The sequence below is a fragment of the Cinclus cinclus genome, chromosome 8 (genome assembly GCF_963662255.1).
Source record: "Cinclus cinclus chromosome 8, bCinCin1.1, whole genome shotgun sequence".
NCBI classification, from domain to species: Eukaryota; Metazoa; Chordata; class Aves; order Passeriformes; family Cinclidae; genus Cinclus; species Cinclus cinclus.
The window spans coordinates 24,765,107-24,790,725 of NC_085053.1; the positions used below are offsets into that span (position 1 = coordinate 24,765,107).

Below are 25,619 nucleotides of genomic sequence, written 5' to 3' on the forward strand. Positions count from 1 at the left end.
GACCTTTAGAAAAAAAAATTATAGAAGTGACTCAGTTTCAGTGTTCTTGTCTCTACAAATTGTTTCCTGCAATAGATAAAGTATGAAACCTATATAAAATAACCCAAGGGCTAACGTACTCTGTTCTAGTTTCAAAATGTCTCTTAAGAACTTCAGCTTTAATGAATTATCTTTTGAAAGCATTAACTACTGCTGTGGAACAAAGACCTGCTCAACCAGTCAGACATAGAGGACCAGTAGATGACTATTTCGATAGACCAAACAACATGTCATGCATACATTTGAGCTTTGATTTCCTCTTTGAGCAGTTTCTTTTTACAATTGCACATTAACTAGTCAACTCTAAAAAATGGGCTTAATTAGTAGGTATCAATCCAGCCAGTAAGCATGTCATTTCCTTTCATCCAAATAATGAGGAACGAGTAAAATGTTAGGTACTTCCCCAGGCCTTTTATTCTAGTTCCTACAGCAGTTAAAGGAAAGGACTCATCTAATGGCTGCTCCACATATGCACAAATTTATTCACTGGCTAGAAAAATATGAAACCCTATCAAAGATATGCCATGTAATTCCTTTAAAAAAGCTACCTTTTGCTTCTAGCATGGAAGTGTGTGAAAACTAGGCTTGCAATGGTAACTGAATGATAAGAACTGCCCACATAGAGAGGAAAACTCCACCCTTTCAGGCTTTCCAGCTCCAATACAATATTCTCAAGATGGGAGATTCTCAAGGCCCCTTAAGACATGTAGCAAATTTCTCAAATGCTCATCCTCCTTCCACACAAAAATATGAACTCAATAAGAGTAAAGTTTATTGTAATTTATGCCTTGCTTACCAAGATATATTAGCCACGTGGTATTTTCAATATTACAATGAATTTTCACTATATCTTTCAATGAAAGACCATGCCTAGCCTTTAGGAGTTCATATAATAATTCCAATATTATAATTAGTACTGGTTGTCATGGCATTTGGAAAAAGATCCTCTAGCTGCCACCTCTCAATCTGTTTCAGTGACCTACTAACCCAAATACCTATATGAATGGGCTGGTGGAAATGGTTACTATGATGTGAAGACTCTTTTCAAGGTAATTGAATGAAAAAAACAGAACAAACCTCTTTCTAAAGACAAATTGGTGCTCCACTGATAAATTCTTTAGGTTCCTACAGCAGGAGTGTAATGCACACAAATCATAGTCAGAGTAGCCTCTTCCTTCTCTATAAATGTCAGTTTGCACTTCTAATTAGCTATCTGCCCTTACATAGGAGAAATTAACTGGCTTTTCCATTAAGAGCTATCAATGGGAATATACATGTTATGTTTCTAAAAGGACACCACTCCAACTTCTTTGTGACTCTGGAACCCACTTCAACTTTCACTTAAAGGCCAGTAAACCAAATTAGCTTTGTTCTGATGAACCTGAACTTTGGGATGACAACTGAGCCTAAACATATCTAAAAGAATTAAACTCCAAAAAACCCACAAAGAAAAAATTAAAAGAAGTGACGGCAGAAGTGACTGGTAGCAGACAATGAAAATGGCAATAACCAAGCTGGAACACACTAAGCATGCAATATGTTTTTATCCTGTCTCTTGGCCCTAGGGCCACTGGCACCAAACAAAACCAATGGTGTTCCAAACCAAGAAGCCCAACTACCAGTTCCAAAGGTGCTACTGGCTGTGTAATGCACAAAATTATAATGTTATAAAATCCAACAACGATTAAAAGGAATTCTAATCAAAATGCAAATTAAGAGGCCTCACAAGTATGAACTTCAACATCCGACAGTGTCCTAAAGGCCTCTTTTCTTTACACAGAAAAACAGTCCTCTTATCTATTTTAAAATTTAACTAAAGATACAGTAACCTATATCCACCAAAACAGGTCAGGTGAAGCAGTGCTGAGCATCTCAGCACCTGACTATTAGAAACCCAGCAGAGCCCACTTTAAACTAAGGACCCACTAGGAGGGTATGATTAAACAAACCTGGCTACCCCAAACTCTGATTTCCAATCTCTAGAGTACTGGATTTCCTTCCAGCTACTCTGGAGAGAGCTGCAGAGCTTAGCTCAGAACCCACTGCACTCTACATTCTACAGAGAGGCCACACAAAGGAGGGGTTTGGTTTGAGCAAGACTGAGATTTAAGCTCAGACAGATCTGAACAAAAGCACACCCAGATATTTAGGGAGACCTTCTAGTGAAAATCTAGGACTCCAGGAACTTTAAATCTTTGGCAAGTGTCCTCCAGCTTACGTTTAAACATTGACGGGAACTCTCTTCAGCAAGTACCTTTTGGTGAGGACCTTGTTCCAAATTCCCAAACACTCTGCTGAAAGCCTGCAAAGAAAGCAAGAACAGCCCTTTCTGCCCCAGTACCTTAGTGACAAGACATGTCTTTTTCTTAGAAGTCAATATTAAGGACATCAATTCTGAGATTTGTTCAGAACACACAGTGAGTGGTTTATCCTTACAGAAATGTTTGAAACATTTCCCAGCCCCCACTCTAAGTCACATTCCGGGGCCAGAATCAAGGGTACTGACTTGAAGCTATTCCTGTGTCTGCCTGCCTTTTCCACCCATCAAATCTTTATACTGCTAGTAACTTAAAATGGCAGAAAACCTGAGCCACCATGCCAACAAACACAGAAGAAAGCAAAGCTCACTTAGCACCCTAAAAAAAAAAAAAAAAAAAAAAAGGCATACAAACATAAATTCTGCACACAGACTGTTGGACAGTAAAACCATTCACAACTGAGATAATCTTCTACAGGGCTCAGACAGGAACAAAAAAACCTAAACTAAACTAAAAACTTTAACTTGTCAGTTATTTAACAGCATGAAAAAATTCTTCAGTTTCTTCAGTTTTCACCATTCCAGAAGAAAACAAGTAGACTGGATTACAATAAAATCTTCAAAATCAAACAAAACAAAAAATAATACACTGATGCATCACTGTCATGGCCCATTTTATAATTTAAAACAGTCATTTAGCACGCTTTCTCACTTGGCTGCAACTGATGGAAATGAGGTTCTTCCTTCCCAATTCCCCTTGCTCCTCCCACAAACCTGTTTTTATGAGATTGACACAAAGTTGAAGAAAAAAAAAAAACTTATTTTACACAAGTGTGTGAATGACACAAAAGCAGTCTATTATCCAGTTTCCAAAAATTTTGGAAAATAAAAGAAAATCACATACCTTGGTCTCACAACGAACACAGATTAAAGAGGGAAGAAGAAAACCTACTAGAAATCTGTTGTCTCAATGAAAGCAATGATTTTTGAGTTCTGTCATCTCACTCTGAAATCCTCCCACCCTGATCAAATCCTAACCTACTTATTTATTTGGTCTATGATGAAAAATGTGAGATCTTTGAAAGATTTCCTCCTGAAGTTCCAATGTGCCAGATACTCTTGTAATATATGGGCACACTCAAGCTGACAACTCCCACAGTACTGCAAGCCTTAGGCTCACTCCACATTTAGTACTGTTGTGAGGACAAGCACAAAGCATGAATAAAGTGGTCCTATAGGTGGACATAACTTATAAGAACAAAAAAATATTCTTGCTAATTTTAGTTCCAATCCTAAGTGAAGCTGTAAAAACAAAAGCACTAGTGTGCAAAAACATCAACATCTACACGTCTGCCAATACTCAAACTTTGGGAATTAAAACCAATCTATGTCAATTAAATTAAGCTCTGTGCAACTAAATTTTACAATTTAAAAAGAAAACAAAAATCTGTTTTCTTTATAGTGAAAAGTAGACCCCAAACCACAAGAGATCACGAGTATATTTGTACCATGTGAGCACCTGGATATCCCACTGAAGATGGAAGAACACTTTGCAGTTAAACACAACAAACAACAGAAGAACAGTTGTTAAAAAACTGGTAGAAATTACATGGCCTTATTTCCCCCAGTATGTGAAGTATGTGCAGCAACACTCTCACCAATTCACATGCAACTACCTTTTTGAAGAATTTATGCTGCTAACACAAGCTGTTGTGTTTTTTCCTATGGAGTTTTTCCTTTATGCCAATGACACTTTGTGGAGAAGTTCTGAATTGCATTTAGTAAAAAATCTAAAACTTGTTTGTGCAAGTTCTAGTCCTGAATTCCACATCAGCTACTTCCATTGAAAACAATCAAACTACTCATGTACAAAGCAAAGCTTCTGCATAATCTTTCCTAAGCGTGGGCCTAAGAAGGAAAAGTTAGGCAGGTTGCTCATACAGCCCACATGCATGAATACGTATTTTGTCCTCCCTGAGTAGCACACAGCAGCCCCATTAAAAAGGAGAGGAAAAGAAAATAATTATAAACCACACAGAAGAGGCTTAAATTGTTTTGAGACATTACGCAAAAATATTTCAGTAGATCACTCACTGTGCCTTACTCTATATTTAAAATATTCCATAAAATTCCATGTGTTTATGTATATGTGTGTGTATATTTATATATATGTATATCTATGCAAAACACTTTTTAAAAAGTAATTCTCTTTAGTACCTCCAAATGCAGAAGTAACCTGTTACTAGAGTCAGAGCTAAAAAGAAAAAAACAAATGCAATACAATTTCCTATTCTATCTGAAACCCAAGGCAAAATCCCTAATAACTCTGGAAGATACAAAATGAATCCATGAGAGCTTCACAAAAGCATCAAGCATCAGCAGAATTAAGATTTCATTAATTTATTTTTTTAATGGGGTGAGAAAACCCTTCCAATTTTGAGAAGTTTAAATACCACTACACTATCCCCCTTAAACATAACTTGGGAAGGGTAAAGGTGAAATGGTGATGGAAGTTTCCCTCCCAGTTTAATTCACCAAAGATTAGCTGAACTTAAGACTAAAACTACTACTAAAACTAAACTACAAAGAATTGCTTTTGAAATTCTCACTGTGTGCAACATTCTTCCACAAGACACCTCACATAAACATAGAAGATGGCAGCAGAACTCTGAAAAACATATTTATTAATTAAAAGGTACAGAAAATATAGAAGGGAAAACCATGCAGAATTACTTTGCACATAATGTTTTATTCTCCATTTTAAATCCTTAATGAATGAGTTGCAAATTCCACCAAGTATTTAAAAGACACAAAAACATTTACTGTTTTGTAACAGTCTAAAGATACAAGGCCTAATAATGACTGACATTGTCCTTTACTAATCTGAAGCTTTAACAGCATGACAATTAACAGTTCAGTAAAAAAAATCAGGTAGATATTTGATATTATCTTTAAAAGAAATACAACGAAACAGAAAAAAAAAGCTGTCTGCTGAAATACAAGAGGAAAATGCTCTTTTTAAGTAAGGATTGGTATATGATAAAATATTTCCTGTGTCCTAGGTTCAGACACATTATGTCATCCACTCTTGACCTAAAACTGGTTTCTGTGACTCCACCACCCACCCACCTGGAAATTTGCAATGATACTTACTTGTCTTCATGGTACAAACTCTGCAGTTGCACTTTTACTTTTATTAATGGTTTCAAAATCCAAGCACAACAATACTGCAAAATAGCATAAAACACCTGTAAAGTGTAAATCTGTATCGAAAATTCTATTAAACAAATAATCTTATGTTCACCAGCCACTAATTTCATCATCTGAGAATCCTGATTGTAAGTTCAGGTAACAAAGTGGGATTCTTCTCTAAGAATCTGTTCCCACTGGTACAAATGCAGAATTGGGACCCCAGTTTCCTTTCACACAGTTTGTGCCACTCCTGGAAAAACTCCTTTGTGAAATCCCAGCCCTAAAACTGGGATGTCATTCCTTACATACACAAAAGTAACTCTAAGCATAACAAAGCAGTGTCAATATAGTAACATTCGGTAAGCATTTTAATGAACACAGGTGTAAGATATTGGGGTACAGAAGGGGATGACAGCTCCCTGTTATCAGCTGGGAACTTCATGAGTTAAATCAGTGAGATACCAGGTACCTTTTGCAACAGAGGAATTATTTAATTACATAATACACAGGAATTACTGTGCACGCTACAATCACCCTACCTGCAGCCCCAAAGAAACACACACACACAGTGAATTGGAGGGATTACTATGTTTTCTTTTTAACTACATGAAATAGTTTCACTGCTGACAGCTGGAAAACAGTCTTTTAAGCAGCTGAACATACAGATGGCAGTTTTACAAATCAATCCAAGAACATCCAGGTGCCTATCTGTTTTAGAACAACCACTGCAAATGGACAGAGCTTAAAAAAAAAAGAAAGATGGATTGAAAATGAGATATTAAAAAAAAAAAAGTATATTCTAATATTATCTGATTCCCTTCCCAGCTGTGTTTGGCTCCCCTCACTCTTTCAAATGCAGGTATCCTCCACTTTTTTACTTGGTCTTAGGAAAACAATATACAAACAAGCAATATTGAGAAGCAATATGCGCTCCTAAACACATCACTTTTACTTACAGGAAGACTTTATTCTGGGGATAAGATTTAGAAGCCTGAAGTTAAATTACGACCCTTTTGTAGAGAGAAGGAAAGGTAACAAACAACTTTGAAGAGCATATTCCTCCCTTGTACACAAACACGCTGTTGTTTGGAATGGGATGGGAAGAATTTTACCGTCATCACAACAGTCACAGGCTGAGGCAACCTTGGAGTTTAGTGTTGATGCTGGAATGGAAACACCTCTGTTCAGCACTAATCTGTAGTACCAGCAAGTGATTCACTACAAACACTGTGACAAATCAAGTGGACTGGTGAGTTTTGGATCCTCCCTGGCATTTGCCTCTTCCAAGTGAGCTGCCTCACAGCTGTCCCAGGGCCTGGGTGGTTGCAAAGGGTAGGAACAAGCAAAGTGGATGAAAAAGCTTATTTTTTATTATTATTAATTAAAAACCGAAACTCTCCAAGTTAAAGAAGACATTTTGTTCACGCACCTTGAGAGAAGAGAGCACACGCTCCCCATTCCTGACAAATAAAAAAAAAAAAGAAGGAAAGCGAGAGCGGAGGCTTCAGAGGGTGGGCTTCACACCCACCACCCCGGACCTCCCCACAAAGAACAAGCAGCACAGCAACGAGGAGAAAGAGAAAAGCAGCGAGAGGCCACGGCAGCGTGGCGGCGGCTTGAAATTTACCTGGAAATCAGCCAATATCATTTCTCGGTCCATGTTGGACGCCATTGCAGCCAGCTGCGTCCCGGCTCGGCTCGGACCCGCGCACCTGGAGCCGCTGCCGCGGGGGGGACGGGGCAGGGTGGGAGCTCAGGAGCTCATGGAGGCGCCGCGCTGCGCTCGGGCTCCCGCGGCGCCCCCGGGCTGCCCCTCCCGGGCCGGAGAAGGGGAGGAGGCAGGAGAGCGGCGGGCCGGGCGCGGGGCCGGGAACGGGCAGCGCTGCCTCAGCCGCTGGCCCGGGAAGGAGAAGGAGGAGGAGGAGGAGGAGAAGGAGGAGGAGGAGGAGGAGGCAGCGCCGCTCCCCGCCTGCCTCCACAGCGCCTGTGTCGCACATTTTGCCTGTCATTGAGGTCGCAAAGAGGCGCTTTGCGGCCGCCACGTGACCGCCCGCCTGTCAAGCGCTGCCGGAGCCGGGGGCGGGACCGCGCCGAGCCGGGACCGCGGATCCCGCGGCCGGGCGGCACCGGAGCGGAGCCCCGGCCTGCCCCCCTGCCCCCCTGCCCGGCCGGAGCTGCCGCCGCGGCGCCGGCCACATCCGCACGTCCCGTGCCGGGGCTCGGCGGCCGCCCGGGCCCGGCGGCGGCGCGGGGTGTGCCGGCTGGGCTCCGCCGCCGGCTGCGGCCTAACGGGGCTGCGGGGACCTGGCTGCAGCCGGCCCCGGGCGGTGCGGCTGCCGGGCGGAGCGCGGCCCTGCCTCTCTGTGCAGGAGCGGGGCATCCATCCATCCATCCATCCATCCATCCATCCATCCATCCCCCCACCCCTCCCTCTCTCCTTCCTCCCGTCCCTGCCCCTCTCCGCCCATCCTCGCCCCGGGACCGCGCTGGTTCCGGTGAATGCAGCGGCTCGATCCCGGCGCGGTTCGCGTCCCCTCCGCCCCCCGGGACACGGTGCCCGCCCGGTGCCCCGCACCCCCGGCAGGGCACGCACCGCCCGGCGCTCGGGGCGACTTTTCACTCGGGTTCCGACTTGGCTCAAAAGAAGGAAATGTATTTTTCACAGGTTTTTCTGAGCCAATACACCGTGATCTGCACAGCGGCCGTCGCTCAGGCTTACTACTGCAGCACTGTAAGATGCAATTCTATTATATACCGCAAATAAATCTGCTTTAAGTGATGCAAGTCTAACTGTAACTGATGCTTTCTAAGTCCGCCTCCCGCAACCTGATGCACCCCCGTAGCACCGACTTAAGACACACGTTTGCACGCCAGCTTGTTAATTAGTCCAACATGTTTTGCTCCGCTTTTTGTAGGAGTGTCCTGTGAGTGTCATAGCTGTGGTCACAGATGCATCAAGCAGCTTTCCTGTCAGCTAACAACGCTACATTGTGATGCCTCTGAATCAAGATATTTTGCCGGGTTTAGGAAGCAGCGTTCTTTATTGTTTCTCTCTTCCATCCGCGAGTGTTACAGGGGGATTTCGCGGACTCTGCGAGCTCCCGGCCGCTGCTGGCGAGCCCGGGGCGACCGCGGCCAAACGCTGCGTGGGGAGAGGGTCGCATGAAAACTCAGCTGTAACTCCGGGAGGGTCCGTGATCCCAAGAGAAAGCCTGGGAATTGTTTAGAGCGCGGGCTCCGGGACACCTGGGCTGGGTCTGGCGGCGGCAGCGCTCCGAGCGGGCTCAGGCCACACGGAAACGCAATTTAGGATGCAAAGCCACAGTGTCAGAGAAATTGGGTTTTACATTTTACCCTGTTCCTGCTGCAGTTTATGCTGGCAGGGCTTGCCAGAAGGTTTTTACTGCCCGCTGACGTGAGCTTAACAATGCGAGCTCCCCACCACCGACCGGAGGGATGATAAATTGATTGCCCTCATACATGCACCTTTTTTTTCCCCCCCAGTTTGATGTTACAGATAGTTCTGTACTAAGTACGAGGTATGGTGCGATGCCAGGGACAGCCTATGCTAAATTACAAACAAATCCACCCACACATTACTAGAGAGTAACTATAATAAAGGCTGAAAAGCGAGTTTTAGCAATTGGATTAAAGCCAATTAATTCCTGGCACGAACTGAAGCTATAGGTATGTTGTCAAGATTAGTTACACTGCGTTCATGTCTATTACAGTCATATTTTAAATAATGATATCTACATTAGATCAAAACAGGAAGGATTTGATCCAGAACATGAAGAAAAGGTGAAAAGCTGCACGTGCTCCACATCGCAGGAAGTTCACATTAAAGTCACAGCTAAAGTTTCTGTTTGCCTTCTCACAGTCTCTCTGAGCCATTCGAGGTGGGTTTTATCCTCCAACGAGTGAGAGACAAATTAGGGAGCCGATTATTTTACTTATAATGCCCGGAGATATTATCTCCAGAAGTTGTTTGGTTTGTTTGGGTTTTTTTTTCCCCTGCTGATTCTGGAGCCGATTGGGGAAAATCTCTCTGTTTTAGGTGGAGAATCTTTATCATTCATGAGAGGAAATGATCAGGATTAACCAACTGCTTTCTGCCAAGATTTTTGACAGACCTGCACGGTAGAGGAAATTTGATGGCATTTTCTGGCTAGGCAGCTTTACTTACGGGAGGCCCACAGCACTCCACAGCTACACTTTAATTATTTTTGCTATGTGGCGTGATTAACAGAAGATGGAAGTTTTATTCTAAACTGTAAACCAACAAAAAATAGTGTGAAACTGTTGTAATATTTGCAGGTCTAATTCTGCACTAAGTTAGCAACAGGTAACACCACCAAAGCCTGTGGATTTTAGGCAGTAATTAGTCATAAAATAAGTAATTTATAAGCCATCTGACTGAATAATCCAAGTTTTACATATAAATTGACTCTTTATGCAGAAAAGCAACTGTATTTGAATAAACAGATGCTACTTACATACATATATTTCTAGAACTAATTTTGAGGGAAGCTACAATTTATATTTTTGCTTTTAAAAATGGAAAAAATGAGGGGAGGGAAAGCACTATTGCTTCTGGACGAGAATTACCACAGCGAGGCCCTTAAAAATGCACGTGTTTTTTTCTGTCCTTTAGCGGGAATGGGGGTCAGTTGATAAATCGAACAAAGTTGTTTTCCCTGCTTCGTGTGCAGGCAGCTCACATTTGCCACCTTTGTCATATTCGCAAACAATCGTGGAGGGGGTAATCAGCACAGGAAAATACAATTGCAAAGCAAGAAAAGCAACCGAAGCTGAGAGGAAAGCCAGATACAGAAGTCTGGCTTCGTTCAGCTGCAGATTCACTGCTGTAGAACCGGCTCTGTTTGACGGCGGCGGCCCCGACTCAGGCCCCGGCCACCTCCGGCCCCTGCCCGGCTGCCAGCGGCAGGTTCCCCCCGCAGGGCAGTGCCGGAGCTGTAACCACCGCAGGTTCCCTCCCTAACGCACCTCCCCGAGCCGCCTCACGCCTGTTTACATTCAAAATCACTTTCCCGTGGCGTCCACGCAGAAAACAGACGTGCAGATTGCCCCTGCGAGCGATGGGTTACGTGTGCTTATCAGGGAGCCATGACATTGCTGCTTACCTCTCGGAGGGTTCACTTGGCAGAATTCAGTCCTCCGAGGGTCCCTGAAACCTAAAGCAATCCAGCCATTAAAGCATTTTAAGACACTAAATCCTGCTAGGCAGGGTGGCGGTGACATCCCCGTCCTGTACCGTCCTCATTTCTTCGCCCTGGGAAGGAAAAGCGAAGTCTTCGCGTCTTCTTGATGCCCGGGCGCGGTTCCCTTTCAAAATGGCACTTTCAAATCAACCAAGGACACCAGAAACGCGGGAAGCAGGGAGTGCTGCCGTGGACGGTCGCCTTCCACCGTTAAGACAACTTGACATTGACCCTTCCTCCTTGACCTTGTCCTCAAGATGAGAGAGGAACCCGCGCCGCTGCCGGGGCGGCCCCGATCGCGGAGCCGCTGCCCGCGGGGTGCCGAGCGCGGGCGAAGGGGCCAGGACCGGGACCGGAGCCGGCTCCGCTCCCCCCGCGGGCAGGTGGAGACCGCCGGGGAGAAGCTCCGGGCAGCGCCGTGGCAGAGGCCGCCCTTCCGCCTGCCGAGCTCCCCCGATCCCGCTCCTCCCGCCGGGGTGCGGCGGCTCCCGCTGCTACAAACCTCCTTTCCCTTTCATTTCCACCCCCTCCCTAGGCCTCAGCAGCGCTGCTCCTAAAAGCAGCCGGGTTGTGCTGGCTGTGGCGGGGCAGTGCCGTGCCCGGGCTGCGCGGCGAGGGGACGGCACCGGGCTCCGCGGAGCTGCGGCGGGGCCGGGAGAGGGGCGGGCGGGAGCCGCTGCAGGCCTTCCTGCCTCAACTCCGCCGCGCCTCCTTAAATCTCTGCCGTTAAAATGTGGGCGGGTGTTTCAACTCAAAAAGCGCTCAAATTTTTTTTCTTTTCAAAAAAAGCTGATGAGGTTAAAAAAAAAAAAATGAGAGAGAAGGGGGGGAAAAAAAAAAAAAAAAGGAGAGAGAAACCGGCTTCGTGTCCTTAGGAAACAGAAGTAGCGATTGTTTGCGCTTAAAAAAAGGGGGAGCGCAGAGCCGCGGGCGAAGGCGGCGGTCGCGGACCGGCAAGTGCAGCTTTATTTCGCGAAGTTGGAAGAGGAGGCGAGCTGGGCTGTCAGTGCGGCTGGGAGCGCGGCCGGGCCGGGGCAGCGGCGGCACCAGCGCAGCCCCTGCCCCCGCCAGGAGCGCGCCCCGCGGCCGCGGAGGGAGGAGGAGCGGCTGTCCCGGGGAGCGCCCGGCGGAGCGCGGACAGCGGCGGCAGGACCCCGGCGGAGGAGGAACCCCGGCGGACGGCGGCGGACACGGCTCCGCGCCGCGGCTCCTGCACGCCCTGACGCGGGCGGCGGTTCGGGCAGCCCCCCCGCGCCGCCCGCCGCCCTCCTGGATGCTCCGGAGCCGCCGCCGCCGGGGGCGGCCGCCAGCCGGGATCGAGCCCGCCCGCTGTGGAGGCTGCGCGGGGCCGCGGGAGTGAAGCTGAAGCTGCTGCTGCTGCTGCTGCTGCTGCTGCTGCTGCGGGGAGCGAGAGCGCCGAGGCAGCGAGCTGGACTCCGGCACGGCCGCCGCCGCCGCCGCCGCGCCCGGCCCTCTGAGGGCTCGGCTCGTCCTTCCCTTCCCTGCTGGGCCCGGACTAAGGCGACGGAGTGGGATGAAGGGGGGATCCCGAGTGGGAGTTGGATGCACACTGCTACAAGAAGACCTTTCCTCGGAGCTGCTGCTGCTAAGTTTCAGAAACCGACTGTGAACAGGGTGGGTTGTCTTCTTCCAAGATCTCAGGTCTGAGTGAGTCTCCGGTGTACGTGTATATATGTTACCTATAACATATACAATACGTTGCATAGCTGTTATTCTATTTCCCCCCCCCCCCCGCGAAAGTGGCCAAAGTCTTTTATAATAAGAGTTACTCTATATGTGGAAGCAAAGAAATCTTCCTTCAAGCGGAGCTGCAGTTTTGCTGAATAATCACGTGTGAGTTAGGGGCGGGCTCTTGGCAAGGAGGTTTTTTACGAGTATTTACTACAAGGTCTTACTCCAGAAGATTAACCATCCCAATCCTTCTGTCAGTCTCCGATGCCATGCCTGGTTAAAAAAAAAAAAAAAAATCTCATTTTTTTTCCGATCGTCAGTCACCCTAAAGAATGGCCGAGCCTTCTGGGAACGAGCTGGCGTCCGCGGCTGCCAAGGGGGACCTAGTGCAACTTACTAATTTGTTGCAAAAGAATGTAAACGTCAATGCACAAAATGGATTTGGGAGGACTGCGCTGCAGGTTGGTATCCAGAGAGGGAGAAATTATTTCATCACTGGTACCTACGTGACCCGGGTTTCCAAAAAAGACAACGTTTTAAGCAGGCTGGTGGATGAAATTTGAGTGGTTTTTCAAACTCGTTGGATGCCATATTTTAACTTTAGTGGCTCCAACTCCCTAAAATGACGTACTTGAAATAAAAATGGTCAAAACCATTCTTTCAGTCGGGGATCACCCTCAATGTCAAACGGGCTACGAGTTTACTAATATTTTGTAACTTCGTGGGGAGGAGGCAAGGAATGAGAGAGCTGAGATGAAAAGAAATCAGCTTAGGTGAGCAGGATTTCATAGCAGGTCTGTAAACACAAATGTTCTGTTCTCTGAAGCTTAGGATTTATATCTTTTTTTTCTTCTTTTTTTTTTTTTTCTTTTTTTTTCTTTTTCTTTTTTTTTTTTTTTTTTCCTGCAATGTGCTTTTAAAGCGTGGCTCGTCTGGGTTCTGGGGTCTGCTGTGGATGGTACTTTTCCTTTATACTCTGTTTGTGGGAATGACCTTTCTCATTGGGAAGCACGCTGCTCAGAACCGAGGACCTCCGATGTACATTGAGAGCGAGCCCTGCGAGCCAGGGTTCCAGCTGAATCACTTGCTTTTTCATTCATATTTAAGACTTGAAAATTTGCTTTTTCCAGATCGGCTAGCAGGGCACTGCTTCCAGTTATTTCCTTTCTGATCGTATAGGGTGCTGTGTCCTAATTTTTAACTGTGTAGTCGTGCAAGCAGGAGTTGGAACTTGTCCAACTGCTAACTATTGGAGCTGATGAAAGATTTTGCTTTTAATATTATCAGATAATGATGGCAAAAAAAGCTAGAATACCTACCAAATAGTGAAAGATGTGATTTATAAATCCAGAGGGAAAGTAAGTGTGGTTATTTGTACTTGTTATAAGTAATGCAGTGTGGAAGTGGAGCTATAGGTCTTTTTCATTTCACATATTAGTAAAATCGTTTTTAACCCATCTTCCCCCTTCCTCCAAAACCATGGTAATGATTTCTGAAAGTGGATTTTTTAAACAGCTTGGAACCTGTGAATGTAGTCAAGATATTTGGAGCTTTTTGGCTTAACATCAAAATGTTAGAGCTGGAAAATAAGCACCTCTTGCTGATAATTCAGGAATGACCCTTTTTTGATAATTTCGCTGAAGCTGGGTATCTGTGAGGTCCTCGCTGTCCTGTTAGTACCTAAATAGGGCATCGCATGGCAGTGCAGGCACTTGCAGCAACTTTTAAGAGAGTGAAAGGGTTTAAATTAAAAACTTAGACAAGCTAAATTCTTTAAGAAAGCAGAAAACATTTAGCTAGTTGATTTATCCTCGGGACAAGGGCTGAAAACCGATTTGTCCTATAGGAATGCTGGATATTTTTTTCTAAAAGCAGCTAACTGTCCATATTCTGAATTAAGGTGTATTTTACACAATGACATAGCATCCAGCTGTATTAAACATGCACCCGTGCCCTAACGATACTTCTTAGGGGTGCCTAATAACAACTGAGATAGTGAACCACAACAAAAATCAAAACAGGAGAATCTGTCGACTGATTTTCAATATGTATCATCCTGAAATGTGCTGTGGGTGCCTGGCCACGCTCGAAAGACTTCTCTGTCAGTGCACTCTGCAAGACTGAGATAATCTCTCTGTAATCTCTCTGTCAACTACAACGGAGAGAATGCTCCTATATTAATGTCAATGAATTTATATTTATATTTTTTCCTCTGCATCTATGTTTAATTAAACAACTACTCAGCTTGTCTTGCTCTGTCCTTTTTATTTCTGGTGAAGTGTACCTATGCAGGCCTCAAATACATCTCCTGCCTTTATGCTCTTCGTCAGACTTATTCAATTAATGCTTTCTCCTTCTTCGCCTCCCTCCCCCCAAACATAACTTTGTAAAATATAGGGGGCATTTGCTGTTCAGTTGTAGCCCACGGCCAAAAAGCATCACCTTTTATAGGATTTTCTTCCCCTCGCATCTTTAACTGAAGCCTTCAGTCCCCTGGCCTGAACACTGAAAACTCCCACTTAACCCAAATATATGTTTTGAATTCACAAATAAAACAGCCTGGGCTCTCAAAAAGAGATGAAAACGTCCGGGATTTATTAAACAAAGAGAGATCACAATGATCTTGTTTTCTTTTATATCACTTCCATCTCTTGTCAGAAGTGAAAGAAGTGGCTGAAAGTCGGGATTTGGAAGCCCTGGGGCACAGAGAGATCTCTTGCCCTGAATCCCAGCCTGTCTTATCTGCACTTTTTCTCCTGTCTGTGGTTATAACGTGCTGGGCTGCTTTACACTTCAAACGCTGTACATAAATATATTTATTATTGCTTGCTTTTCTTAAAAAACTTAACAGTTATTTTTCATAAGGAGAGATTTTCAGCAAAACCCTGTAGAAAATATACCTTATGCTAAAGCTAATGCACTGTAATGCTCGTTTATGCTGATTTTTTTTTTAATTAACCAAGATTTTCAAATTGATGTGTGAATCTAAGGAAACAGAAAATAGTTGTGGGGTTTTTTATTATTTTATACTTATAATGAGACTAACTACAAGGACAGGAAAATACTGCCTATAGGCTAGAGATTACACAATATACATTACAGTGTTAATTTTTGGAAAGTGCAAACAAAAAATGAGGAATTACAAGGAAATCGGTGCAAGTGGTTAAGTTACAAATAAGAGAGATTTGTGTTCTAATTATGATAGTTTTATGGTGCAATTGAGAAAATTGAAAGAAGCTTTTTTTTCTTTTTTTTTTTTTTCCCTGAGAGAAACAGTCAGAAAATCCAATTATTGTTGTTGTTGTTGTTGTTGTATTTTTTTAAGGGATGTTTTAACGACAGAACACAGCCACAGTTTTCTTATAGAGAGGTTATGAAAGTATAACATAATATACTGATTTTAGAAGAGAACTTCTGTAACTTTGAAACATTCCTTTTGACTTTTCCTTTTAGGGTGACCTAATGAAACACAAATATTGGGGAGAAGAATTTCTTTTAGCATTTATGTTTCTCAACAGATAGAGCTATGGTACAGTCCAAATATTTGTTTTATGATAATGCACAGACAATGTAAACACCTGAAAGCTTGTAAAAACACATTCTACATTTGCTGTTGCTGAGGTAAAAGATCTGTTCCTCAGAGACCCTATATTTGCTGCTTAACAAGACTAAAGAGTAATGCAGAGGTGTCTCAATACTTAGGCAAATAAAACCGAACTATACTTAATTTTTATATATTAAGAAGCTGAGATGACCCTTGTAAGGAAAAAAAAAAAAAGTTATCTCCCATTCTATGCTATTTCAGGCATCAATCTCTCCGAGGCAGAAAGCTGTGACCACCGAAGTGATAACATCTTTCGCAATTTCACCGAGTTCAGTAACAAATACATTAAAAACTACATGTTCTGGTGCATCATTAGTTTTTATGGCGATTCTCCTCTGTCTGCTGTAAATGGGAATTGGACTCTGACAAAAGCCAGGGACGAGAAGCGAGGACGGGAGGCAGTGCTGGAGCAAACCCCCACCCGCGGTATCCAATTCTCCTCTCTCTTTCACAGGTGATGAAACTCGGGAACCCCGAAATCGCCCGGCGGCTGCTCAGTAACGGGGCGAACCCCAATCTGAAAGACAGCACCGGCTTCGCCGTCATCCACGACGTAGCCAGGGAGGGCTTTCTGGACACTTTGCAGACTCTGCTGGAGTTCAAAGCCGATGTTAACATTGAGGACAACGACGGCAACCTGCCCTTGCACTTGGCGGCCCAGGAGGGGCACGTGCGGGTGGTGGAGCTGCTGCTGGCGCGCTCCGAGTGCAAGGTGGGCCACCAGAACAAGCGGGGGGCCACCGCCTGCGACCTGGCCAGGCTCTACAGGAGGGCGGCCGTGGTGCAGCTCCTGGAGGCCAGCAGCTCCTTCCCCCCCAGCATGGACTGAACCCCGCTAGGACGGGGTCTCCTTTGGACGTGAGGGCGTGCAGACTTATTGGGGTGTTTCCCCCTCCTCTTTAACAACGTTTGTTGCCACATTACTTTTTTTTTTTTCCTCTCTCTCTCTCTCTTTTTTTTTTTTTTTTAATTTTGAACAGCTGGTAGTGTAAGTCTCAAGAAATTCCAGAGGTGGGTTTTTAGGTAACAGAAAGGTTTTAAATCCATGCTCCCAGCAGTTTCCTATATCTTTCACTTTACACAGTACTCCCAGGATCATCTGTGTGTATTTTGGTTGCTCATATCTAGTTTTCCAGTATCAACTTTTACAATTTATTTTAGGTCATTCGTATCAAGTCATTAATACAAGAGCTACTATTCACATGTTAAATATTGCTGGACTTTTAAGAAAAGGCAATAGTTTACTGTGATTTCTCCCACCTCTCAATGCACCCCTCCCTTCTCACTCCCCCCACCCCTTTTGGTCAGGCTCAAGAGTCTGAGGTCCTGTTTTAGATAAAAACATCCTTTTAATAAGGGGTCACCTGCAGCCCCTGCACAGGCAGAGCTGGAAGTCAAAGGCTGCGTGGCCTGAGGACAGTGGATGGCACTTAGATGCTTTAGGCAGTAACTATTTTGTCACTAACAAGAGCTTGTAGAACTAGGTCACTTACTTTCTAAATGTAGATGACACTTTTCCTCTTTGTGTATTTAAACTTTCACCAATCTGGTTTTGAATTTAGTTACCAGAAACAGTATAACTGGTGTTTCTTCGATTGCCAGAGGTTTTAAACAGCTCAATTTAGTAGTTCGTGTTTACTGTGCACTGCAAAAGACTTCTTTCTAGTTTCAAAACAAGCAGCAGAGAACCATTGTCAAAGGCAAGAGGACACGAAGGCTGCAATACAAGACTTCTGGTCGCTTCATCTGATTGCAGTTTAGATGTTCTCTAAGTAATATTTGCTTTCCACAAACTATTCTGTTTAGTCTGGAAATAAACTATTTTAATGACAGCATCTCACAAAACGAGAATATATGAATACAGTGTAATTTAGGAAACAGCACTTTTGATATTTGTGAAATTATTGCTCGCACCTAAAACACAATTTAACCATTGGAAATTTTCTATTGCAATATAGTTGAGAGTATTCATCAGACTGAAACTCATTTGCCTCTCCAGCCTCAACAGGAGCTAACGATGCTCAGCACCATGTCGGGAAGAGTCTGTTATGAAACTTTTAACATTTGTACAGGATTTACTTGTTGGGCAGAGGGGCAGTTTAAAGTGCTTCATTTCGAATAGTCTAAATTTCAGTCGTGCAAAATAGAAGGTTTTAAATTAACGCAAAATAAATACTACTTTAAATAGCACTTAAAAGAGGAGAGGGAATACATTAGTTTAGGTTTTAACTTTTTTTTTTTTAATTAGCCCCACAAAATCAGTTACTACATTTTCAAGTAAAAATAATTTGCTGAAACTGTCACATTTACTATAAGCTCTGTCATACTGCTGTGTTCTGATTAAAAACCTCTGTGAAATATGAAAATTTGTGTGCATGATCATTAATTGGAGCAGCACAGCACATAGGAAGCATTATTGGGGAAATAATCACTCAAATTCCCAGTAGAAAGAGCACTAAACCACCTGAAATATTAAACTGAGCAACGTAATCCACAGGTCCCCGAGGTGAAGTGACCCAAATCTCTCTGTGTTGCTCTCCATCTTCCTTTCCTCATGTCCTGGAGGATGCCCCAAGCCTTTTCCTTCTCCATTCCTCTCACAGAGAGGAATTCTGTGCTACACCAGAAGGTAACATCCAGCTTGCTCACATTTGTTTGTTTTTTGCACCTGTGCTATTAAAAAAAAAACTTCATTCCAAACCCATTTGGAGCTTCATCAGCATTTCATTTACGCTGGGGTGAAGTTTAAGCAACGGCTTAATAGAGCAACTTCTCTTCGGAGAAAAATGCCCCGCCTAGTCAGAAATAGCGGCTTTTATTGTGTGCCAAGGAGTTCAGGGTTAAAGCCAGGACGAATCACCCCCCGGCCGTGCCCGAAGCCTCTGCGGCTGAGTGACGGGCGATAGTCTGGTTTAAAAGATGCGTTTTATCTGATTTCACTGCTGCGTTTTCTCCGTGAGCCCTTCAACTTATCGGAAACAAGGTGATCAATTGAAATTCCTAATTAGACACTTGAAAAGCAAAAATTGCTCTCTATTATCCCAGGAAGTTAATAGTTTCTACAAAGAGACTCTGGGAAACCAAAGAAATGAGCCAGCTGGTGGGTTACATGCACCTTACAGGGTTTGTCAGTGACAAAAGGTGCCTGGTTGCTGGGGAATGGCTTTCCTCCAGAAGTCTCTATATTTACTGAGCGAGGAGAAAATAACATAAAGCAAGTCTCATTAACAGAGAATCTTGACACCTAAAAAGGATTGTAATATCGCATGTGGCTTCAGAAATTGCTTTGGCACTTTTCTCCCATTATTTTGGTAACATTAAAAAGTCCAGTATTAAAAACTCACATATTCCTGAAAATGTCGACAATCATATTTACCCAGATATGTAAAAGTGCAGCGTATGAGATGGAATTAAAGATTTTTGAGAGCTTTTATTGAGACATGAACCAACTGCCAAGTAAGTCTCCGGGCAGCAGCAGAGATCGCCCTGCAGCAGCCCAGAAATCGGCAGCAAACAGCAGCATCGAGATGAGAGGTATAAATAGAAACAAATACAGCAAGCACAGAAAAATCTGAAGAAATAGAGCATAAAATGGAGCTGTAGCAGAATTCACAGTGACCAGGCTGTGTGAGGACACAACTGTGGGGCAACAGCCCTCTCCCCTATTTCAGTTGCTCGGATGAGCAAAGCTGTTACACTTGACCTTTGTTTCTAAATTATCCTCGGAACAACGGCGGGAGCTGCTGAACTCCTTTTGGAAAGGGGCAGATCCTAAAGGGACCTTACACGGAACGAAGAGAGTTTCATCTGTGGCAGCAGCACCTTGAGAGGGTGAAATACCCGATCTGTGGGTGCTGGGGAGAGAGGGGCAGAGGTGCGGGGCTAACGCTGGCACTTCCCTGCCCTTAGCTGGGGGAGAGTGAATGAGGAAATATTTGAAGGTGAATTGTGCTCTGTCTCAAGTGCAATAACCCACTGCACATTTAAATACAGGAAAATACTTTATTTCCAGCTTTCAGTGAGGGGAGAGGAATGGAACCAATGTTTTTTTTCCACGGCGGGGTAAGATATTAGCTCCCTAGGAAATGCCACTGCATTGTTCACATGAAGAAAGAGTTAACACAGTAGAAAACTACCGCTTCTCATCTTCTAAAATAAAGAAAAGGGTTTCTTCCACTAATGTACCTGGGAATTCATTGGGCAGCCAGAAGAAGCCAGACATTATTATCTCCTGACTAAAGTGCTGAAATTCCTTCGAAAAAGCGAGGGGAGGAAAGCTTTTGCATTTATCCGTGGGGACTGTTATCCTGTGCAAGGCGGGGGGGGGGGGGGGGGGGAGGTGTGGGGGGGAGCAAAAAAAAAAAAAAAGGAAAAAAGGAGAAAGAAGGACACAGAGAGAGAAAGAAAGACTTCTCACCGGCTCTCAGCACAGCCTGCCGCACCACACAGGCACTCAAAATGTCGGTGCTCCCGGAGGGCTCTGCCGGGGTCCCCGGGGAGGAGCGAGGGTCGCGCCGGCCGAGGTGCGGGCAGGTCGGGCGGTCCCCGGGGAGCGCCGGGGCTCGGGGCCGCGGGGCGGGGGGGCCGAGCCCGGCTCTGAAACCGTTACTTTGGCTCCTGCGGCTCCGCTCCCCTTGCTCTTCCTGTCCAAATAATTTTAAATTTACGCGCCTTAAATAACAGTCTGATTTTATTTATTTAGTTTCCTCCGCGGGCTCCGCCGCCGCTTCGCTTCGCCCCGGCCCCCTCCGACAGGCCCGGGGGCGGCCGCCGGCCGGGCAGCGCTGAGCGGCCCCGGGGCTCGGACACCCCGGCCGCCCCCGCCGCCCCTCCCGCTGCCGCCGCAACTTACACTGCGACCCCTTTTTTTTTTTCTTTCTTTTTTTTTTTTTTTTTTTTTTTGTCTTTCTCTTTTTCCCTCCCTGTCTTTCCTCGCAGCCGGGACTGGAGTCTCCTCAGCGAAACTCCGGCGCTTTCGCAGCCGCAGTGAGTACAGAGAAGGGACCCACGTCTTGCCGGGGGGATGTTTCCAACACATCTTTGTGGCCGCTGCCGGGCGGCGGCGGGGCTCCCGCTGCTGCGCCGGGCTCTCCTCCTCCAGCCCCGCGTCCAGGGATGCAGAAGCGTCTTCTCCCACCTCAGTTCACGTAGAAGGCAAAACTAAGCAGGTTTTTTCTCCAGGTTTCCTTAAAAAAAAAAAAAAAATTATTATTAGCAAGGTGTATCTCCCAGCCGGAGCTTTTCATGACATTGTGTTACATTTTAAAATCAGACAGGCGAGAGAGGGGGGAGGAAAAATCCATGCTTCTTGGCTTCTGGGTCACAGAGGCGAGAAAATTATCTTCGGATGTAAAGTACATGGCACATTTCTGAGAGCCAGATGTGCCAAGCCTGGCTCTGCAGCCCTAATCTACACAGCCCCACTCAGAAAAAAAATAATAATTCACTTCTGCCATGGCTCTGAGTGGTAAAATGGCTTCTGCGTTTTGAAGAAGCACTAAGTACAAATCACCGGGGACATTTTACAGTGCCAAAGGTTCCTGCTTGTCATTTTGTACTCTTTCCCTGTTTGAATTACCTTTCAGCACAGTATCAGTTGTAATTGTGCGAAGTTCAGCTAAAGGATCTACGAGAAAGAGAACTCTCCTACGTTGGATACTTCAGAATAACCTTGACCTTTGATTAGTGCTTATCCTACAAGATAAGTCATGCAGGGAAAGCAGGGAATTGGGCAAGGCACCTGCAAAAACACAAATGAAATGGCTCTATTTTTAAACTAGTGTTAAAATGGCTTCTGAATCTGACAAAACAAGGGGCACTCTGGGACTAAAATACAAAATGTAGAGCTTGGTGGCAAATTTCAGTTTGATGCACGCAGGACCCCGAGCCAATTTCTTCATCCCCAGATACATTTTGTGCCGTTGGTGCAACCAGACTCGAACTGCCAGAAAGGGTAAATTCCCTCTGAAAGAAACTGAATCAGCCAAAAGTATAATCAGCTTTTCAGGGAAGTACAAGACCACTGAACCATGTTTCCAGTAGCATTTCTTTGTTCCTCTGTAACTGTTTTCTGATATTTGTAGCAGTAATTATAAGGGGCACTAGCATTTATGAATCTTTTAAACTAAAGAAGCTTAATTCTGGGTAGGAAGCATGAAACATTTTCTTCCCAGTGCAGCCACTAAAAGGTTAAAGTCGATTCACAGCTCCTGTGAAAGTTTTCCTTCAGCAGATAGTGCCTATCAAGATGGTCTTTCTTTCTCCTGTTACACCCTGAGAGCAGGAAACGGGGCAGCATTTATATTGCAACACAGCCCTCTTCACTCCTCAATATTAAGATTATTACCAGCACAATGATATTTTAATGAACACTTTTATACATGGAGCTAATGAACATTTAAAGGAAAAGATACACGGCACAAACCACAATAAAATGTGATGCCTTGTAGGAACACTGAGTATTCAAAAGCTTTTCAGAGTTTGACCTTAATGAAAAACAAGAGCAATCCTGGGTACAGATCCCATTTATATGCGGAGTATATTGCAGGCCGGAATGAGGGCTTCTGCTAAAGTTAATTGTAATTTTCTGGTGAGGGAGGATCGCATGTTCAGGCCTGAAGTTATTAACATCTATTCTGATGGAAATAGGGACATTGGGATACACTTTGTCAAATCAAAAAGAGCACTTTCTGCTTCAGATATGTTACCCTAGAGGTGATGTACCACCATTTGAAAATCTGAACTTCCAAATCAGGCATGCCAGGATGGGACTGAATTGATCAGTCAGGAACTTTTGCTTTCATCTAGTAATGCTGAAGAACAGGCAGAGGAGATTTTCAGTCCACACTAGCTGGAAATTACAAAGGCCCAGAAACCAAACTGGGTTAATTATAAATGCTTCCTACAGAATGGACTTTTTGAAATTTTTCTGAAAGGAGAAGTACACCCTGCTAGAAAAAGCAGTTTTGTTCTCTGTACATAACATAGTCCTTGAGGGTGTGACTGCAGGTACACAAACAAAGCTGTATTTAATCTCTCTAAGAGAATTTTATAGAGAACATCTGTTAAAGAGAGAAGTGTATGTTTCATGAGCATGGTAACATTTAGTAACATCACCTCCTTGCACCAACATACATGCTTTAAAATAGCGTGATGTCTGTGGATTTTTCAGATGTAATTTGGTTTAGCTCCTGTAAAATAAGGGCTGCAGACAAAGAGCTGTGCTACACTTTGATACAGTCACAGTATTCACAATCCAGCACTGTATGCATATATTGCAGAGAACAACAATTTCCTTCTTGTGTAAGCATTTTAATTTATAGAAACATATTGTTTTGTGTAAAGAAGGTAGTAGATAATTAACAGCATTCATTAAATCTAATTATAGGCCTCTGAGGCAAAAAGCTGACACTTTTCATTGTGGTATATTCAGGGAAGTTAATTGAAACAACATTGCAGCCACAAGGCATAACATGCCCATCGTATATTTGACACTAATTCTTTTCTCAAAAACGGGGCGAATCTGATGCTCACTAGAGATAAGAACTGCTGTTACTCACTCGAGTAAGGAAAGTCTGGGGTATCTCATTATGCAATGCTGCAGTACTGCAGTACCTTTTCAATTCCAGAGCTAACCACAGACAACTTAATTTGCCAAATTGCGAGACGATTTTGTAATGTACACAAGTATCTACTACAAATTAAGAAAAGATTGAACACTTATCTGGGACACAGGTCAGAATTTGAACAGAGAACTGCATCAAGAAGCAATAGGTCAATGTACCAACTTTCAGCTCTGTTTAATCTTTAGGAGGAACCAAGCAATAACAGCAACCTTATCCCTAGGAGTTGTTATTAGAAGTGTAGTTTGTGGATTTAAGCTATCAGTATGACAAACAGATAAACAGACAGCAAGATCTACAGCAGATCTGCAACACTTGCAGATCCCAAGTATATATATAAAAAAGTCAGACCATGTGCAGAATAATTTTTTTTTCTATCACCTGATACACACCAACAACTCAATCTTCTGACAGCAGTGCTGCTTTCATTCTCAAAAGGAAAGTAAAGCTCAGTTCTGCAAAGCCTGCCTTCAGTGTGGAGAAAATGTGATAGAACGAACACGTTGTTTGTGGGGAAGCATTTGCCTTTTATATTAAAAAATCCTGGAATTTCTTTAACATAAATAGCAAATGCTTGCAAGCTGAATCACCATGGTAGGGGCAATTTCAATATTTCCTCGTTTTGCCACTGGAGGAGTAGAACTGGTGTCTCTGCAGCTCCAGCAGTATCACAGAGCAGAACACATCCAACTCCCCTCTGTGGATGCTGCTCAGTGACTTTCACCTCTGCTTTGCCCATGGGCAGCACCCAAGCCCTTTCCCACTCTCTGTTCCTGGATCTCCAGGTGGTGTTCCTGGCTGGTGGGAGGAAAAACTGCCAAGGCAATGCTGCTGACTCCTGTGATGAATTACACACAATGTAATTGGGATGGTGGAAACCCTCTTAGAGGACAAACACCCCCAGTGAAAGGCCATCAAGCTGAATGTGGGGCCTTGCTTTGCTCTGCCAGTGAGAGACACTGCTGTCTACCTATCATTTCAAAATTACTCGTAGCATTTTTAAATGTATTTTGCAGTAATATTTTTTTACTGTGGTTAAAAAAAGCTGTTTATTGTACTTCAGGCACTTGAATGTTTGTTAACAAAATCAGAGAGAGGAAGCCTGAGAAATAAACAGATAATGACATGCGGTCACCTTAACTCCAGGGCTCTGGCTCCAGAGATCCAGAATATGTGATAAAGATCTCTAACAAGAGAAGAAAATGTGGCTATAGATGTTAGTCATACCTGATTCCTGTTTCTATACCATTACAGATAAATCACAATTTGCATTTATGTCTGACTCAGAATATCAGCCTATTCTCAGTCTGTACTCACACCCCTTCTTTCCCTCGATGCTCTTTCTTCTGCCTGGCTCCTGCCTTCTCTTTCTTCTCTGTGCTGTTTTAAGATAACTCCCAGCTCTTTCTCTTCCACACTGTTTATCCATTTCTCCATTCCCTGGTTCCTGCCTTCTTACATACTTCACACTCCATTTTCACTTCCTAGTTTCCGTAGCTTCAGCTGCACATCCACTCTCTTAATTTTTCTTTATTATTTCCTCTGGCATCTTATCTTTATCTCCATGATGCTTATTAATCTCCTTACCCAATATATCATACTTCTTCCCATGGCATAGCAGAATCTCTTTATGTAAATATATATAATCATTTTTTCCCCTAATCATGCAGAGCTGCTTCCACAACTGATTTCTGTCCATGATGTTCCAGGAGAATTATTGCTGGTCAGCAGTAGTTGCCTCCTTGGGCTTTACTGTCTTCATCTTCCTCTCACTTTCTGCTCCCTGGTTGCAGGCCTCCTCCCAAACTCTTTCATTTTTGTGACCCATCCTCCTTTTCTCAGCAGCAGCAGGAGAAAGGGAGGTGGTGCACACAGGAGAGGCACCCAGATCTCACAGGGAGCACTCGTGGTCCTCACTGCCTTGGGCACAGACTGTACCTGGCTGCTCCACAAAAGCCCCGGAACACAGAGCACACCCCATCAGCTCAGGC

At 44.3% G+C, this 25,619-nt stretch overlaps 2 protein-coding genes across 2 annotated transcripts in view; one reads left to right on the forward strand and one right to left on the reverse strand.

Annotated features, from left to right (window-relative positions):
- The window catches only part of FAF1 (Fas associated factor 1), a 153,992-nt gene extending 146,705 nt beyond the window's left edge, over positions 1–7,287 (reverse strand). The window contains exon 1 of the mRNA XM_062497347.1: positions 7,116–7,287. Coding sequence (XP_062353331.1) covers positions 7,116–7,160 — 45 coding nt within the window. The 5' untranslated portion in view covers positions 7,161–7,287. The remainder of the gene's footprint in view (positions 1–7,115) is intronic.
- A 5,447-nt stretch (positions 7,288–12,734) lies between these two features.
- CDKN2C (cyclin dependent kinase inhibitor 2C) lies at positions 12,735–17,353 on the forward strand. The gene is made up of 2 exons (XM_062497450.1): positions 12,735–12,863; positions 16,461–17,353. Exons 1-2 carry the CDS (start codon positions 12,735–12,737, stop codon positions 16,833–16,835), a joined length of 504 nt encoding a protein of 167 aa, XP_062353434.1. The 3' UTR covers positions 16,836–17,353.
- Positions 17,354–25,619: the final 8,266 nt, after the last annotated feature.